Consider the following 19,388-nt stretch of genomic DNA (forward strand, 5'->3'; position numbering starts at 1 on the left):
GGAAGTTGTTTTTACACATCCTGATAAAATTGGGAGAAACCCCTCCTTTAAAACGACATACCAAACTACTAAAAACAAAACCAAACCCTGCTTGTAACAATCACCTCTGGGGAAGAGGATGGCAGCAAAGGACTGGATGAATGGCGATAGGGAGTTTGATGTTTTAACTGCTTTTGTCTTGACTGAGGTTATTTTAGTACGAGGAGAGGTCAGTGTATTATATATGGAATTAAGGGTGGGAAAACTTGAGTCCCGGTCAGGTCTAAATGAGCCTGGGTGCTGACCATCTGATGTCAGGTCACTGTGGTCATAACATCATTTTAACCCTCATATGACCATCTGTTTTCCAGAGCGAGGGCAGCGACTGTGAATGCAACCCTACTGGGAAGAACTTTCCGGAAAACCAAATCCTGATCAAACGTATGATGATAAAGTGTGCTGATGTAGCCAACCCATGTCGCCCCCTGGACCTGTGCATCGAATGGGCTGGGAGGATCTCGGAGGAGTACTTTGCACAGGTACACTGCCTCCCTAGGGAAGCTCTACTTCTCTTCTGGAAATGGCTCCAGGTCATGGAACTCTGCAGATTTTCCAGTTGAGTAGCCATCCATTAGTAAATGAATCCTCCCTGGAAAGAAATGGCTCACCCGGCCAGAAGTAGACTTCTGGTTCCTTCAAGAGTGACTGATGTGACTGGTCACTGACCAAAGTCATTCTGGGGGAAAGGGGATAAACTGAGCCTTTGGAAGTATCTTTTCAGCATGAAAATGTTAGATCCTGAACTTCCACAAAAACTGGGCTACCATCCACTCACTTACCAGGTCGTCTCTCCACTGAGCCCTGTGGGGACACAGATAGGAGCAAGACACACTCCCACGCATGGGCAGCTCACAAACAGGAGGGGAGAGATGTAGACATGGATAGGTCCACACATCACTAAAGGAGGTATGCTAAGTGCTATCTGAGTTCAAACAGATATGTTTCCTAGATGATTTAAAAGGAGCTTTGAGGGAACTGGTATTAAAGTTGCGTTTTTGTTTTTTGAGAAGATTTAGATATATGGAAATAGGAAAGGACTTTTGGAAGAGAAAGTATCACGTGTAAAATTAGTAAGGAAGAAAAACAGAATTTTTATAGAAGGAGAGTAGCAAGACGTAGTTCACTTTGCCAGGGTGAAGGAATTGAAGGAAAAAAATCCAGAAATTAGTAGACCGCAAGATGCCTTTTGAAATCTAGGCCTACTTCCAGGGAAGAGGCTCTGAGGACTGAGGTGCGTGTGTGTGTCACAGAAACGGAAACATACACACAGCCACAAGTCCTGCACTGTGGGAGGGCCGCTATGGTGGAGTGTACCAGGAAGGCCGGATAAAGAATGGCTCGTCATGTCCCAAAGGGCTGGACGGGGGGCGGGCGGTGACTAGGTAAGTCCTAAGTAAGTTAACTGCAGCTTTCAAGGCCAGGAAGAGGAGCTCCGAAATTGAAGAAAAGTAGGACAGGCAGTTCTGAGCTTGCCGGAGAGAAGGGGGTAAGAGTAAAAAACCCAAACTACTCCTTGAACAGTGGACATTTTAAAGATGCCTCATCGATTAACCTGAAATGAGCAAGCTGAGCCGAAAGCTGGTAGGAGGCCATTAATGGGCCTCCCAGGATCCACAGAGAGGGCTTAAAACCCTACTCCTAATTATTCTCTAAGTACGGGAACGGGGAATGGGAGAGAAGCACTTTTAAGTTATTTAATGTAAGTTCCTCGTTCAGGTGTCCTTCTCCCTAAAAGGAATGTACTGATGTTCACAAGCATTGTGGCCTAACAATCTAAAGTTAGACACGAGGCCTCTCCTCAAGCTGGCCTCTGGTTCAGCACATCACCCGGAAAAGGAGGATCTTAATATTCAGCTCAGGACACGACGGCCTTACACAAACATACACGCTCATGTATAAATACTCAGACTGACACACTCCCTGAGAGAGCCACATGACAGGTACCCAAACTTGAACAATCACAGTCTGCCAGTTTCTCAAGTAAAAGTAGTGTGCCGTCACAAAGAGGCTGGTGCGGCTCAACTGCAGAAATGCTTTTCCTCAAGACAACCGAATTATGCTGTGGTCCGCAGTGTAAGGGCTTTATGTGTACTTCCCATTTTATCAAAACACGGAATTTTAAAAGGACACATACTCGAAGGTCAAAATTATTTATTAAGTTTAACAATTTCTACTGCTTCAATGAGGATATTCGTAAGTAAACTTGGCTTTTTAAAACTTCAGGCTCATGGCAGTCAAGACTACGGTGACTCCTGGTACAGTTTGGTGCCAGTGTCTGGATTCATGCTGAGGCATAAGTACTTCACCCACCATCGCTTCTGCACCCTCACTGTAAATGGCAGTATTACCAGTGTCAGTACTTAGTGGTACAACTAGGACCTTGGAAACAGATCGCCGGCAAGGGGGTAAGAACCCTGAGATCAGTGCCTCAGGAGGGGCTCTGGTATAGCACAAGAGCCTTCCGAGTCAGCAGACCTGACTTGAGTCACCCCAGCCCGTCAGGTGGTTGACTTACGTAAGCCTCAGGAGCTTACTGAACCTGTCTTCGTACCTACAGTTACATGAGGACCCATTTTCTGAGTTGTTCTGAGAAATGAGATGCCACTGTGACAGCTCCTCGTGTGCCCCACCCCTCTGTGTGTTCTCATTTCTTGTAGACTGATGAAGAGAAGAGACAGGGGCTCCCTGTGGTGATGCCAGTGTTTGACCGGAATACCTGCAGCATCCCCAAATCCCAAATCTCCTTCATTGACTACTTCATAACAGACATGTTTGATGCTTGGGATGGTAAGGGAGCTGGTGTTTTGTCACCCCCCACAGAATACTTTGTTATACTTTATGATGATAACCCACAGTGACACAGGTTGGGCCCGAAGGTGTAAGTGAAACGTTACTTTTGGTTGTGTGTGTGTGTGTGAGAAAAGCTAGCTGTGGGCTGGCAGTAGCCAGGTAGGGAGGGGCACGTGTGTACTTTCTGCAGAGAACCTTCTGTACAGAAAACTCAACGGATGCTTGACAACTGCAGCAACAAGTCTTAACCTCTGGGAAGCATAGGTTTCCACAGCCTGCAGCAGGTTTAGCCTGTCACTGGAGGAAATTCAAGAAAGAACACCAACAAAATCTTCGAATCAGAGTAGACTGAATACATTTTGTAATCTTGCTGCTAAGCGACTTTTCAATTTTTAAATAGATGGTCCTGTTTGTATTTCAGAAACTAGTATCAGTAACTTACCTTCTCATGCTAGTATGTGCACTAGGGTACCTCTCTTCCACTTCTGAACCCCACTCTGTCCCAAGAGCCCCGGTCTTACACACGTTCCGGCCACCTAACGTGTGATTCTTTGCTGTCCTTGCAGCCTTTGCCCATCTGCCAGCCCTGATGCAACATTTGGCTGATAACTACAAACACTGGAAGACATTAGATGACCTCAAGTGCAAAAGTCTGAGGCTTCCATCTGACAGCTAAAGCCAAGACAGAGAAGGGGACCTCGTGATCTGCGAAGGGCACTGTGAATCCAGTCATGTAAATAAGAGGCATTCCTTTCTAGTGACAAGGACAGGTGTAGATTAAGGAGCTGGTGTTTAATACTGGACTTGGAATCATTCAAGTCCCCAAACTGCATTTTTAGAGTTACATTCCATGAAGAAAAACACATGTTCTTTTGAACACTTAGTGACAGAACAAACACATGGCAAAATCCTTTGTCCTGTTGTCATCCTGTGTGTCCTCATCAAACCATAGAGCTCATTTACTCTAACTAGCAGGACACAAGCAGCAAAGACCTGGTGCCTGTCAGCCCATCTTGCTGGATGACAAAGTAGCTTAGCTAGCGTGCCGCTCGTCTCGTACCATAAAAGTCCCTGTCACTGTTTGTTTAGCTTGACTATTTTCCTCAAGAGTCTCAGTCTGAAGGGTTCATAATACCTAAGGAAAAAAAACGAGCAAAACAACTAGGACCAAATTACTGATAAACTAGTTAGTTTTACCACCTCGATGGCTAAGCAGTTCCTTTGCTCAGTGGTGTGACACCCAAGGTAGCCCACAGCCTCGGCCCGTGCCTGCCATAGACTGGCGGCAGCAGCCCTCTTTCCCAGAAAAGGAATTCATCTTAACAGAAAGCCCTTCATGATGGGGACGGGACTGACACCTTGCCTGGGGGGAATCCAAGAGCTTCCCTTCCTTCTGGTTTACAGAGGCAGTCACAAGGCATTACAGTGAGTACATAAAAGCCATTAAATTTGAATGCCCTTGGATAAGCTTTTTTTAAAGAAAATTTATATACATTTGCTGTTTAAAATTTTTATTAAAGCACTCTAAATTTACTGGGTGTAAGTCCGTGGGGTAGGTTGTGCAGTGTACCATCTATACGTACATATTTGGGGAGGGACGGGGAAGTTCCAAGGTTCAGATGTTTTTAACCTATCTATATTTGAGACCTTGCCATTTTGCTTTAATGATGTAAAAAAGACAAGACTGCAAGATGTGTAAATAGATCAGAAAATAGGCGTAAGGAGAAGCAGTAAATACTATTTTATGCTCTTAACTGTATGCTAAAAGCTTCTAAAGCACAAGTGCATATTTTTATACAGCTCTTTTGAAAACTTTCTGTGATCTACATAAAGTCAGACTTGAGATTTTCCTTTCTCTTTTACCAAACCCTTCTCTATGTATTGTAAATATCAAAGTACCTTCGTTTTCCTTTTCAAATCCTCTGTACTCCATGCTGCATTTTTAAGAGGTATAAACAGAGGCTGAATTAGTTGAATAGTACTTTTTTCAAATGAAAATTGGAATGCAGAACACTTGAAATCAGTATATGGGAAGGAGAAAATGACTTATCACTACATAATGTGCCAATGTTTTTTTCTATGTTTTGTACCAAAAAATGAAATCATATATGACAATTCCATGCAAAGAAACGTATCTAAATTATTTTTGCTAGAAAGGCGAATGTGCTTGGTCAGGACAGCAGCTAGCTTTGTGTTGTAATGCTGCATTATGTAAATGTGACGAAAATGTTTTTGTGAAGTACTTGTAACTAAATTCCTACAGCCATTTTTCATTCCCAACAGCTGTTTTTATTTTATCCCTTTGGCCTAAACTTTTCATTTCAAAATTTCGCTCTAGTGTCCTTTATTTCATGAGTCACACACTTCATTTTCAGACACATTAAATTCAGGATGTCAAAATCCCATTTTAAATAACTTGCCTAGGCTTCAGAAGCTTGCCCGAGACAAGGACAAGCTTTACCTCGCCGTGTCGCTTTCAGTTCCATTCGGTAAGTAACATTTATCAGATGTCTGACATTTTCTGTAGGAATGTTACAGCTTATTCCTTGTAATGTCAAATTAATTTCATAAGAACTTAAAGGCTTTAAGACTGCCAGGTACCAAAGCTTTAGCACGGCTATGATCTTAATCAGTGTGTAATTCTCTGAATTGCTAACTATTGCATTCTTCCATAGTCTTTCTGAAGGTATAAACTACTAGAGACCCCTATTAATTAATTCAGAGAATGCTATCTAATAGAGGTGGAAGTCACATCAGGACTACTACTTAACTAGAAGTTAGTTATAAGGTCATTCTTGTACAGGTAACAATGTTTTAAGTTTTACTTCCAATTTTAGATTTTAAAATTTGCTTCCTCAGTCAGGGCTGGTTAGTCTTGGAAGCAAAGAACAAGCCTCAGGCTGAGAAAGGAATGACACGGTGCCCCTGCAATTCAGGCTCTTGCTTGTATTAGGTGAAGACAGCCAGAGAGGGAGGGAAGAGGGGATTTGTAAATAAAAATGACAAGGCCCACTACGTAGTGTTACTTTTGGTGCTTCCAGTTCAACCTCTAGCAGGAGTCTGCATACAACGCCTGAGCCCTCTTAGAATCTCCCAGCTTTCTGAGTTGTTGGGGGCGTCCCTCCAGACAGATACGAGGATTGATGGTGGTACTTACAGTACTTGTTGCTCCCAAAACTCACCTCTGGGCTCTGTCACTCCGTGGGGACAGAGTACTACGTGCAAATACTAACCCAAAACTATTAGGAAATAAGGCGGTTAAAAATCTATGAATTCCTTATATAAGTCATAGAAGAGGTCTCCTACAACTCAAGAAAACTACTTGAAAAACTCAAAAGACCTCCTGTAAAATGAAAAAGCTGGCTAACGTCCGGCTAGCGAGGAAAATGTTAAAGCCTGACAGTGACTGCGATGCCTAACTGACGTGCTCAACCATCTGACGCACTAAGGCCGGGGAAGAGGGCGGACCGCAAGGCCTTACCTTCCTGGGCCTCAGTCTCCTCACTCCTAACATGAGGGCATCAGTCTGGCGTAGATGACCTCAGCTCTTCCAGTCTGGAGGTAGTTGTGGAAGCAATGGTCAAAGGTAAACTAGTAAGAACAACGATTCACAAAGATTCTGTTACAGACGAGTGGGCTAACAGTGCGTCGGCAGAGTGCAAAGGAGAAGAATCCGTTCTCCGACCGCGTACTAGGATTCTGTGATCAGCACTTCAAGAATAACTCAATTATCTCCACTTTCTTAATTTCTATTCTTTCGTACCAAAGGGGAGAAAGAGGATCCTGTTCTACAGCTGGTGGGGTGATTGATAAAGAGGATTAAATCTGAGTGGTCACTGCAAGTAACTACACAAGTGAAGCCTTCCTCAAGTACTTCCTATCGGAGGAATGGCGGGATCAATCAGGCACTTGGGAAACACTGCACCTCTTTACTGACCTAGCTCTCATCCCCGGCAGACGTAAGGGCTAAGTGCTGGTCCAGTCCCAATCTAGTGAATAGCTACTCGGCCAATTCACATGGGGGAAAGAAAATACACCCTGGTAAGATTCCTACCGATCTGAGTTTACAGAAATTACAGCAGCTAAACTAAAACAAAACAAAAGGACTTAAATTACTTGGCACGACCAACAAAAAAAGTTGAACAGTGCGAGACTCAAGTTTGCTCACAGAACGTTCTTAATTGGTTTCTAAGGACCAGCGAATCTGTAGGAGGTAGGATATATTTATCACACAGATTCTTAATCTAACGGGGTCTAAGGAAAACCAAAGAACAAAAAAACTTTGCCACAGTTTTGCTGTTCTATTTCCACCTCCTCACAGGGTCTAGGTTCACACGAAGCGGATCAAACCCAGCATAAAACAAGCAGCTCCTGGAGGTCTCGAGATCTGCTACATCCTACCTGTTATTCAGTGGATTTTTCATTTTTTCTTAAAAGTAGGCCCGTTAAATTTTTACAACAGGTATAGTTAAAAAAAATACTCATTTTGAGAATAAAGGCAGGTACTTCAAAATTCACAAAGGTAACTTTAAAAAATTTTCGTGATAAGAATGTAATTATTAGAGGCAATGAAATTAGATTGAGCACTTCTCTCGTTAAACATAAGTTCATACAATCTCTGGTATAGGATTTTTTTAAGTGTAATTTTTAAAAAATTTTCTATACGGACACTATGCTAAAATTCTTTATCATCATTATTTGTGCTCTGATGTGAATACTTTCTGAAAATTCACTGCTGAAATTAGACCCATCTCCGCAGTGGTTTCAGTTTACTGCTATGTGAAAAGCCAAACAAAAACTTACAATGTATACTTTGTACTAATACCAGAGAAACAACTTGCAATTCTTGATCTGGGGCTTGTGAGTTTGAGCCCCTCACTGGGTGTGGAGATTACTGAAACATGAACTCTTTAGAAAAAATAATGCACTACAAATTTGAGTATTACCCTATATTTGATGTTCGAGGTTCACGCACGTGTATTCCAAATTCCTTCAACTAGACGGCAAGATACAAGTCACCATCCTCTTCTAACTTTTGAAATAACTTTAAACTGCGCAATCCAGATTCTCTTTCTCCATTTTTCCACAAAATAATGAGATGGTCAGCAGAGCATGTCACTAGTCCATGATCTTCAAAGTACAAAAACATCTGTAAAGAAATTTACAGCTACTGATTATAGGAACTTCAAAGCGAAAAGGCGAGGCTAATACTAGACTAACGTGCTTGTTAAGATAGGTAACTAGCAAACTTACTTGAATCTGAATGTAAAACTCATTTTTCATGAGAAATTGTATAATGGTCTCACATTTATGACTAATAGCCTGTTTTAATAATCAGAACTATAACATCTATTTTCGTGAAGCACATGAATTCCTACAGCATCTTCTCAGTTTGACTAGAGTTCTTCAGGCATTCGCTTTAAGGGTAGGTCAGAAGTCCTGCCAGCACTTGATCGTTTATACCTCCCTCATTATTTATGGACAAATGGCTACCAGTAAATGACTAAATTCCAAATTCTGCAAGATAAACACTGGCTTGAGCTCTCTAATCCGTAAGCATTTACAGAATCCCCATCTATATATGCTCTGGTCCCTGCCATGAAGAAGGTTCTAGGTCAGCTGTGAAAACCATATCGTAGTTGAAACGAAGACTACGTAACCAGGTACTAAAAACTGCAGTTCACACTATGATTTGTCACCGAAAGAGAGGACCTAGATCAGTAACCACTGAAATAGTCACCTAAGCTTCAAAAACCTAAAACTTCCTCCCTGGTGGGAGGGAAGGGAAGGTCCTGCCTGGTGAAGAAAGAGGCTGGAAGAGAAGAATAAAGTGTTGTAAGAGGGCAGCAGAGCAAGAGTGAAACGAAGGAGAGAAATACAATATCAAAGAACAGAATGGGCGTTTTCTCTGAAGTAACAGTTTTGAACAAAGCAGGATAAGGCCTCGGCTGATGATCTGTAAGGGAAAAGGGGGAAAGAGGGGAGAAAAATACAGGTAACAAGGCTGGCTACAGAGTAAGGGTAAAAACATAAAAGGAATGAGGAAATTCAGGAGGTAGCATCTAAAAGGGAGCCAGGATTTTTCTCAAAGAAGCCAGAGATACTTAAAAAGAAAAGCTTCAATGTCAACACTTTCAGGAAAATTCCTCAGGCTTACCTTATGGCAAATATGCCACTTTGAAGGTTACCCCCACCCTTTATTTTTTTTTTTTTTTTAAGATTTTATTAATTTACTTGAGAGGGAGAAGCAGACTCCCTGCTGAGCAAGGAGCCTGATGTGGGACTCGATCCCAGGACCCTGAGATCATGACCTGAGCTGAAGTCAGATGCTTAACAGACTGAGCCACCCAGGTGCCCCTACCCCATCATTTAAAAACCTTCACTGGGTACCTACTATTTAAAAAACCGAAATTCCCCAGCCTTACATGCAAGCACATTCATAATCTGATGCAAAACCAGGCTTTATCTCCTACTAGTGTCTGTGCACAGACAACCGCTGCTCCAGCCACTACGCACGTACAATCTTCGCACTTCTACCACATTCTGTCCACAGCCCCAAACTACACCACAGCCACAAAAGCAAACAACTGGGCTACGTGTTAGAGGAAAGCAAAGATAAACAAGACCCAACATTAGGAACTTAGGGTCACAAGGCTATCTAATCCTCCCCAACCTTCTAATTCCTGAGCACTCTCGGTCTACAATCCTCTGGGCCTGTCCTTAGCCACTCAGGTTAACAACTTCTTTGGGCCGTATCCTTCCTCTCTATAAGATGCAGGAGGGCAAGGATTATATTACATGTTTCTTGGTAAACTCCAGTGTCTAGTATACTGCCTAAAACAGAGGAAATGACTGAGGAGTGCGGGGCTGCTACCCCTAAGCATAGATGCACATTCGCATGAAAAGTAACGTGCTCCTCCCTGGCTGTGAAACAGGGAAGAACAATTTAAGAAATTCATTACTTAGGGCTCTGCTTATACTATTACCAGTCCCAATCACCTCTTTGTCTTGATTGATCATATTCCTTTCATTATAGGCCATAGTGCATATAGCAAATATTAATGTATCTAGATTTCCGCAAGTGAGAACTGTATACATCTTACAATTCTCAACTAATATCTTCATATATGCACAATAACCAAGACCCTAAGTCTTAGGAAAGCTAACAAAATATCCTTCAAAAGGAGGTAAAACCAGTGCTCTGTTCACAAGTGTGACAAAGGTCCCTGGAATTCGATTCTGCGAGGCTTTAACTCTACATAGATAACCCAACCCCCCACGCACCCTCTACTACTGGTAGGTACTCAACATGATTCACCTCGCCCGATTCTTGGCTGTCTCCATCTCATAAATAATGGTGACTGAGCCCATTTTTAGAAGCAACACATTCCTTGCTTCTTCACATCGTGTCTCTGTAAAGGGAGATCTTAACCGCACATACTATAACCTATGCACGTTTAGATTCAGCAAAAACATACAGGGAAAAAAACAAAAACCTATAGGTCTCTACGATACCAACGAATGAAGAGCGCTAAGATGCAAACGCAGGATTGCCCTAAACCGTTATATGCCTATTAAAAATAATACCTCCACGGATGAGGAGTGTCCAATCAAATCTCCAATAAGCTCCAATGAACATGGAGGGGCATTTTCTTGTTGCTTTTTAACAGGTTGGCTGGCTTGTTTGTTCACTCTTCCAAATCCCCACATGTTAAAAAAACCTAGAAAAACAATCATTTTGGTCATTTCCAAAATTACTGTGCTCCTTACTGAGAATATAAGATCAGAAAAACAGAAAACTTAAATACAAAGATGTTCTGTGTTTATTTTAGTCAAGGGCTAAGGGGTGGTATGAAGCACTAAGCTAGGGTTTTTGTACATCTGTTACTTCATTTTAACCACCAGGTTTGCTGCTTGTCTCTTTCACTGCCCCTACTCACCCACTGGTGAGGGTGTATTAACACAACAAAAAGGCACTGGGAATGAAAGAGGAGAGCAGTAAAAGGCCTGAATCTCAGTGTCCCCCCGCCCCAAAAGTCACAACACAGACCAAAAAAGGGTACAGGAAAAGTAACATGTGTATCCAGAAACAATATCCTAGCAGTTCACAGAACCGGAACAAACTCCAGAGGTACCAGCATCTGACTGCTTACGCAAAGGCTGCTAATGAACCAGGATTTTGTTTTTCAAACCAAACACCTGCAGGTCAAGAGATCATGAGATTAGGATATAAACACAAAAGTGTTTTTTTCCGTAAACTGAGTTCAATATTAATGCTTCAAGGCTGAAAGAACACTGTAACTTGATGTCTGATGGTACAAACCCTCTTTGTGTATCAAGCATTATGACAGACAATATAAAATGAATAATTACTTCAATGGGCCATTTGTTCAGATTACCAGAAAAGAGTTTCCCCTAAAACAATAAAACACGAGTTGACTTGAAGTGAAAAAAACAGGCAGTTCTATAGTAGAGCAATACTAAGATATGAACCTGAGATCCCAATTCGCAGAGGCTTCGTGTACACGTGCCTATTTGGAGCATACTGGACATGATTCTTGTGGCTGCACGTAACTGCCGACCTTCTGCCTTTCCTGTGAGAAAAGACACATACCTGTTGGTACAGGTTCAGCGGCAAGCTGCTGTTTTTCTCTTAACTCCCAAATGCGTACACTGCCATCTTCTGAGCATGAGATTAACTGCCTGTCAGAAGAGAAAATCAGCGATAAAAAGAGAGTGCACCATGGAGGGCCAATGCTAAATTTGCAGTGAAAGAAACCAGTGGAGCCCTCAACCGCTTCTCTTCAGCTCTGGGCAGGAGCAGATAAAAGTCACAGTTTAACGTGGCTTTACAATGCAAAGTAAAAGCAGTCCTCGGGAAGGGCACCCGTTATACTGTTAAACTGGCTCAAATGTGATAAATACTTCATCCCATTTTATAAAACCCATTTAGGAAAACAGCATGAATTACACTTTCACAATATCCTGACCCGTCCCCCCTTCCCTCCTCTCACTATATCTCTTCTCAGGGTGGCTCACGCTAAAAGTATCCTGCATAGAAAACAGTATTCCCTTCCTGTAATTTCATCCCCAGAAACTCAGCAGGCAGTTGATCCTGACAGGAAAGCCCTTGCTCAGCAGCCTTACACAAGGAGATGACCATTTCTTCCTGGACATCAACTACCACAACAAAGAGATGAGTTTATGGAAAATATAAAAAGAAAAATGAGCACACAGTGCCCAAAAGTCTTTATCTTTTTAAATAAATATCAAATTTTAACATTATCTCTTCCTATAATAAAATTCAATGTAATTAATTTGAGCCCTGCTCCCTGTAAACGTTGTAACGTATTGCCACAATACGTCTCTTCCATTAGAGACAGCCGTGGGTAGTCTCCATTTCCCAAAAAACCTACCATGGCAAACCAGGGAGCCAGATAACTTTGCCACTTGAGAAACTACACTGGTGGTGCAGGGAAATGTGAGTTTCTTCATTTGTCACAGAACAGATGGGAACTCATACCTGTTTGGAAGTTTGGCAATATGCAGGACATTAGAGTCATGGGCGCTTTTCTGGCAAGCAATCACCCGCTTCATTTGAAGGTTATATACGTATAAACCCCTTCCGACTGCAGCAAATACGTTCTGGTTGGGAGAAAAGTTCAGAAATGGGCATAAAATTAGTACTTACCACTACACAGTATAACAGACTTCCAGCCCGGCTGTAACATCAGAAAGCCACTGTTACCTTCCCTATCCCTAGCTTTTAGTCCTAACTACCGTCCTGCCCCCTGAAGTACAAAGGAAAGCGCAGAGCATTTAAAATGTAGAAAGACACAACCACTACCCCAGAGGAAGTTCTGCATATTACGCCCCTCAGCACCACCCTCTTGCCTCACTGAAATATGACAGCTAGACAACTATATCTAGCAACCACGGCTGGCAGACGGGCCCTACAGCGGAAGCTAGGTTTTCATTCACATAACACTCTATCCTTGGGAAACGACTCAGTTTCTTCTGCCTGGACAATGTGAGCAAAATTACCTGCACTCCACACCGTCAAGCATGCAAGGACACAACAAGCATATGCTATAGGGGAACTATCATCTTAGGATCCTCTGAAGGATCTGCAAAAACATTTTCCAAGTGTATTATTAGAAGTACCTTTTTACTAAAACAACTTTAACCTTTTGAAGGTACTTTCACCAATATTTATCTTATTACAACCCCACAACATCTCATTAAGGTAGGGAAAGCAAGTACTATTGCCATTTTCCAGATAAGGAAGTTAAAATTTTAAAAGAAGATTGAAGTCACAGAGAAAGTTAAGACACAGAGCAGATACTAGAATCAAGGTTAGTTACTCCAGTCCCTCGCTCCTGCCTTACACCACACCACCTAGCTTCTGAAATTATTTTGCATTCCTAAGAATCATTCTCTTATGCAATAGGTACCCCAGTAAGGCAGCCCTTTCAAAAATTTCTACATTGCCTCTCTGTTTTATACCCAAAAAATCTTCTCATGCAGCCTCAAAGGCTACAAACCCAACTCAGACCTATAGTATTTGGGCCAAAGCATGCCCCTAAGGCTTATCAGAGTCTCAATCTGGAATGATCCCCTTGACCCTAGGGATTGGTACTCTGCATTTAGCAAGACGAACTGAGGACCAGTGTCAGGGACACTGATGAAACCTGGCCAACTTGCTAAAGTCTAGAGCCCTATAAGTAGCAATACAAATGCAAAGGAAACCCCAAAACTTGTACAAACCAAGAAATCTGTGTAGAGTTTAAATGATTTACCAAAGGTCACAAAGAAAATTATAAACACAACTAGAGAGTTAATGAGCTCTTGGGCAGCTATTACTCAACAGATTCACGGCATCAATCACCTATCATCAATAACCGATGGCCCCTTTGGGCACCTGGGTGGCTCAGTCGGTTAAGCGGCTGCCTTTGGCTCAGGTCATGATCCCAGGGTCCTGGGATGGAGCCCCACATCCCTGCTCAGCGGGAAGTCTGCTTCTCCCTCTCCCTCTGTTCCTCCCCTCAGCTCATGCTTACTCTTCTCTCAAGTAAATAAAATCTTAAAAAAAAAAAAAAAAAAAAAGGCTCCCTGTAGAAAAAACAAACCTCCCAGAAAGAAGAAATACTAGGGAAAACTGAGTAATGCTTTATTAAGAATTTATAGCAGTTAATAAGCATTAATCAGAATTTTTGAGATTAAAAATACAAAATGAAAACACCTTAAACATTAATTTTTACAAACAGAAGAGCTATCAAATGAAAAAAATATACATAATTTTTAGGGCCACAACTCTTAGAAATGTAGTTTCCGTGCTTATCATACATATTTTTTTTTTTCCAAAATAAAGTGTGGATTTGAAAAAACAATTTTTGGAGATGCCTGGGTGGCTCAGTTGGTTAGGCAGCTGACTCTAGTTTTCAGCTCACGTCATGATTTCAGCGTCCTGGGATTGGGCCCACATTGGGCTCCCCACTCGGCAAGGAGTCTGTTTCAGGATGCTCTCTCTCCCTCTGCTCCTCCCCTCCCCAAGCTTGCTCTATCTAAATAAATAAATCTTAAAAAAAAAAAATCTTTGGGCATATTAGTATTGTTTTGCTTTTGTTTTCCAATAAGAGAGGTGCAAAGAAAACAAAAAATGGACCATGCTCTCCCCATCCAGAACACTATCAATGAGTTTTTAAAATAAAAATGACAACATGCAGAGCTGCCTGCCTGACTCAGGTGGAGAAGCATGTGACTCTTGATCTGGGGGGGGGGGGGGTTGTGAGTTCAAGCCCCACACTGGGTGTTGAGATTATGTAAATAAATAAACTTAAAAAAAAACATGCATATGATTACAAAAGGTAAACAGTATAGAAAGGCACAAAATAAAGTGGAAAAAAAAAAGCCTCCCCCTTTTGTAACTCAAGGGTCACAACTCTTAAATATATGTCTTGTGATTACATTTAGAAAAGTAAGCCCTCTTTGCACACATTTTCTAAGCCAGTGAGGGCAAAAGAAGAAATGTACAGATCAGAGCCAACATTCAATAATCCGTTGGTACCAATCTCTCACTGTAAAAAAGATGTAAAGTGTTTCAACAGCATCACCACCAAGGTCTAAAGGAATGAATTTAGTAATTCTCACATAATCATCTTGCCCCAGGATGCTAGTACACTAAGAGAAAAACATTCCTAAAATTTTTAATTTCCTTTACCTCTGCAGGAAATGCACAAGCATGTCAAAAGGATCCTTTCCCAAAGTGGTTCTCAAAGCCCATTTTAAGCCCTATCCTCAAATCCTATGGGATTATTTAATCCAACCAAAAATTTCAACAGTGTTCTTAAATCTATGGACTATTTAATCACTTCCTTGCCTCACAGAGAGGAGCTAAGATTAAAATGCTTTTTTAATGCAAGTTACGCAATCTTTGAAAAATATCAGGACACTTTAAAGCACAACCTGATATATAATGTAATATTATTCAGCCATAAAAAAGAATGAAATTTTGTTATCTGCAACAACATGGATGGAACTAGAGTATATAATACTAAGCAAAATAATTCAGTCAGAGAAAGACAAACCAAGAAACAGACCCTTTTTTTTTAAAGCACAACCTGAACGTGGGGAATGATACCTTTCTATATCCAAGAGATTAAGTTTAAAAAAAAATAGAAACTGGGTTTACTAAAAAAGCCAAGTTTACAGGTATTTTCTCATTATTATTATTATTATTTTTTTTTTACCTCTTCATCCCATGTGAAATGATGAATAGAAATGTCATTTGGTTTTTGGCAGAGTTTTATTTCTTGCTGGGTGTCCAGCTGTGGAGATGGGTCCCAGAAGTTGCATTCACAGGCCTGCACAGTCCAGTCCAGGATATCCCAGATGATCATTTCTCCAACATGGGAGCCAGTTACGAAACTCACATCTAGGCAGAGTTCATATTCGTCTCATCAGTTTTCATTTTATGTAGGCTAAAGGTAAAAAAGGAATGGACTGCCTAGTCGTAACGCTCTATAAAACAACAATATTTAGAATAGTGAGGTACCTAGACAAGCCAAACAGAAAGCTGCCTATATCGGAACATCGAGACAGAGAGAGACTCAAGTCTACTTGGTTATTTAGTATGTGATAATAGCAGTTCAATTCAGTGAGGAAAGAAATGCCTCACACTGGATTATTTAGTTAACTAACTAGAGAAGAGAAATAAAAGAACCTTACCTTGGATCATATACCGTTTAGAAAATGGACCCTTCTCCTGTGTCTCTCTTTTCCTGTCACACTACTACCATACTCACGACACTTGTAACACCAGATGTGTGTGGGCGTTTACCCACCAAGCAATTCTGCAACACCGGCTGAGTGTCCTACAATTTAACTCATTCTGACACTCTGCCTACAGGTAGCATCAGATGCCAACTGCAAGTCCAGGTTGTTCCCTGTGCTTCTGACCAATCAGCCGTAAGTCAGAGGTTCTCACAGCTCCCCCTCAGGTTCAATTAATTTACTAGAGCAGCTCCCAGACCTGAGGAAAACGGTTCCACCAGCTTATTACAAAAGGCTATGATAAAGGACAGAGAGGAGCATCCAGACGGAGGAGATGTGGAGGACAAGGTGTGTGGGAAGGGCTGGAGGGCTGTGGAGCTTCCGTGTCCTCTCCAAGTGTGCCACTCTCCCAGCACCCCCACCCCCCAGCACTGGGACTTTATGGAGGCTTCATCATGTAGGCACGATCAATTATTAACTCCATTTCCAGCCCCTCTCTGGACAATGAGGGGTGGAGCTAAAAATTCCAAGTTTTTAATCACCATTTGGTCTTTCTGGTGACCAGCTCCCATCCAGAAGCCCACTAAGAAACAATGGTCTCATTACAACAAGACACCCGGAAAATCCCAAGAGATTTAGGAGCTCTTATGTCAGGAAATATCAGACCAAATATTAGCACAAAATTTGCTCCTTGTGCTCTTATCACTTAGGAAATTACAGGGGTTTAGGAGCTCTGTGCCAGGAACTGGGAGCAAAGACCAATATATTTTTTCTATTATTTTACATATGCCAAAGTAAGTTTCAAATATATTAGAACATTAAAGGTGTTTAAAGGAGGGGCGCCAGGGTGGCTCTCTCGGTTAAGCATTTGACTCTTGGTTTCAACTCAGATCATGGTCTCACGGTTGTGAGCTGAGTCTGCTTGAGATTCTCTCTCCCTCTCCCTCCCTCCTTCCCCCCCCCGCCCCCCCCATTTGAAGGCAAGCTCGCTCCCTCTCTCTAAAATAAATAAAATCCTTTTTAAAAAGTGCTTAAAGGATGAAAAAAATAAAGGTAAACGCTTTTATAAATGTGGAGTGCTAAAATAAGCTATAAAGGAAGCAGGGTGGGGAAAGATACATGTGTAAATATCTGCTTAGCAAAAAATTACATTTAAATGACAAAAGGCTGGGAAACATTTGCAACTCAGGTGTCAAAATGGGTTTATTATACTTGATACATAAGGAACTCCTAGAAACCACTAGAAATAAGATAAATACTCCAGGAGAGAAAATGGGCAAAAGACCTGAACAGGCAAAACAAAAAATATAAATGGTCAGTAATCATGTGAAAAGATGTTCAATTTCCTTAATAATCAAAGAAATCTAAAAGCAGTAAGATACTACTTACTGACTTTAAAACTGGGAAAGATTTAAAAAAAACAGGAAAATACACAATGCTGGCAACAGCACAGGAAATCAACATACTTTGGTCCTACTAATGTCCTAGTACAAACTACCACAATCCTTTCAAGTTTGTTGATATGCATCAAAACCTTTAAAAAAAATGTAAACCCATTGATCCAACAATTCCACTCCTAGGAATTTATCCTGAGGAAAGCAGATAAAAGATATATGTAAAACAAGGTTATTATACATAATATTAAAAATGTGAAGATAATCTAAACATCCAGTTGGGGTCTGAGTAAATAAGACCTCTACAAAATAAAACAGTAATGCTATTATTAAAAATTAAGTTGTAAAAGTATGTTTCTATTGCTTTAGAAATACACTCAGGGGGCGCCTGGGTGGCACAGCGGTTAAGCATCTGCCTTCGGCTCAGGGCGTGATCCCGGCGTTCTGGGATCGAGCCCCACATCGGGCTCCTCCACTATGAGCCTGCTCCTTCCTCTCCCACTCCCCCTGCTTGTGTTCCCTCTCTCGCTGGCTGTCTCTATCTCTGTCAAATAAATAAATAAAATCTTTAAAAAAAAAAAAAAAGAAATACACTCAGGACATACTATTATAAAACCATAAGCCATATGTGTATACATATACATATGCTCAGCAAAATGCCTACAAGGATATGGATGACCAGTGCTTACATCTGCAGTGTGGGACAATTTTCATTTTTACATTCTTCATGTTTCTCACTATTTTCTCATTTCTCTACTACGACTATGTATTACTTGTGTAATAACAAGTTTTTATAACTTTAAGTGAGCCAACTAAGAAACCTTATAAATTATATATTTAATAGAAAAGGGATAACTGATGACACTAAAAATTATCTTAAAGAAATTAACTTGTTTTAATCCTTACATATTTTTGGTAAGGTAGAACAGAATAATACAATGTGAGTCTAAAAACCTAAGTTCTAATTATGGCTCTATTACTAGCTACCTGGTCCTCAGAAAATTATTTAACTTCTATCTTGGATTTCTCATGCATTAAATGAGGATGATTGTAAAAATCCAATAATAAATGTACAGCCGTTTTAAGAAGACATCAAATGTTATCTTTGAGTCCCTAGGATTACTTTGAGCCCCCAGTATTATTCCATAATAATGGTATTAGATATCCAGTTATTTGTAATTTAAGAATACAAAGATGAGTTAATTATGATTTGATTATTCCATTTATCAAATGAACCATGACATAAATATCTAATAACCAGATGAACACTCTCTCAGAAATAAAAAATTACCAACAATCATACATGTAAACATTATTTTGTCTTGGTTCAAAGTCCAACTTCTATAGTTTATTAACAGACTACAGAATTCGCTATGTGAAAAAACAAGTTCACTTCTCATCTGTGCAGAGAAACAAGTTTCTAATTTTAATAGTGGGACAGTTAAGGTGATACTACTCTTTCCATGACCTTCTTTTCCATTCCTCTCCCTCCTCTTTCCAATTTCATTCCAACTAAAAAAGAACCAGAGAAGTTCAGTAGTGAAGATTCTTGACACTGACTCTGCATGTGTCATAACAGCTAACCTGACAGCACACAGCTGCCTGCTCTGCCTTAATCCTCCCAACTGTCTGTCATTCATCTATGCGTTAGAAACAAAGTATTTGTGCCCAGTTGGAATTTTTCACTTAGAAAAAAATACTGGCATTCAGCTAAGTCAGTGTAATTTATCACTGTATAATATATACAAACAGGTCAAAATGTTTCACACAAAACAACCTCAATGCTATATATGGATGGATTTTCATCCACTATAAGTATCAAAAGTCACTTAGTGTGAAATCTTATTCTTGTACCTATCCTTCCCTCCAAGTACTAATAATTTGTGACTACCA

At 40.9% G+C, this 19,388-nt stretch overlaps 2 protein-coding genes across 12 annotated transcripts in view; one reads left to right on the forward strand and one right to left on the reverse strand.

The window, feature by feature from the left end:
• Positions 1-5,156, forward strand: part of PDE8B (phosphodiesterase 8B) — a 330,881-nt gene extending 325,725 nt beyond the window's left edge. For all 5 annotated transcript variants that reach the window (XM_044384105.3, XM_044384106.3, XM_044384108.3 and 2 more), the window contains 3 exons: positions 351-518; positions 2,697-2,826; positions 3,396-5,156. In XM_044384105.3, coding sequence (XP_044240040.1) covers positions 351-518; positions 2,697-2,826; positions 3,396-3,505 — 408 coding nt within the window. In that variant the 3' untranslated portion in view covers positions 3,506-5,156. The remainder of the gene's footprint in view (positions 1-350; positions 519-2,696; positions 2,827-3,395) is intronic.
• The window catches only part of WDR41 (WD repeat domain 41), a 50,374-nt gene continuing 33,159 nt past the window's right edge, over positions 2,174-19,388 (reverse strand). For 2 of the 7 annotated variants that reach the window (XM_057307259.1, XM_026498746.4), the window contains 5 exons: positions 15,579-15,763; positions 12,353-12,474; positions 11,323-11,423; positions 10,417-10,550; positions 2,174-7,978 (listed from right to left, as the gene is read on the reverse strand). In XM_057307259.1, the coding sequence (XP_057163242.1) occupies positions 7,826-7,978; positions 10,417-10,550; positions 11,323-11,423; positions 12,353-12,474; positions 15,579-15,763 (695 nt within the window). In that variant the 3' untranslated portion in view covers positions 2,174-7,825. Of the gene's footprint in view, positions 7,979-10,416; positions 10,551-11,322; positions 11,424-11,443; positions 11,533-12,352; positions 12,475-15,578; positions 15,764-19,388 lie in introns of all 7 variants that reach the window. The other 5 variants (XM_048220868.2, XM_026498745.4, XR_008957551.1 and 2 more) reach the window with 4 other exon arrangements.

Source organism: Ursus arctos, unplaced genomic scaffold (genome assembly GCF_023065955.2).
Source record: "Ursus arctos isolate Adak ecotype North America unplaced genomic scaffold, UrsArc2.0 scaffold_5, whole genome shotgun sequence".
In the NCBI taxonomy this organism is placed as follows: domain Eukaryota; kingdom Metazoa; phylum Chordata; class Mammalia; order Carnivora; family Ursidae; genus Ursus; species Ursus arctos.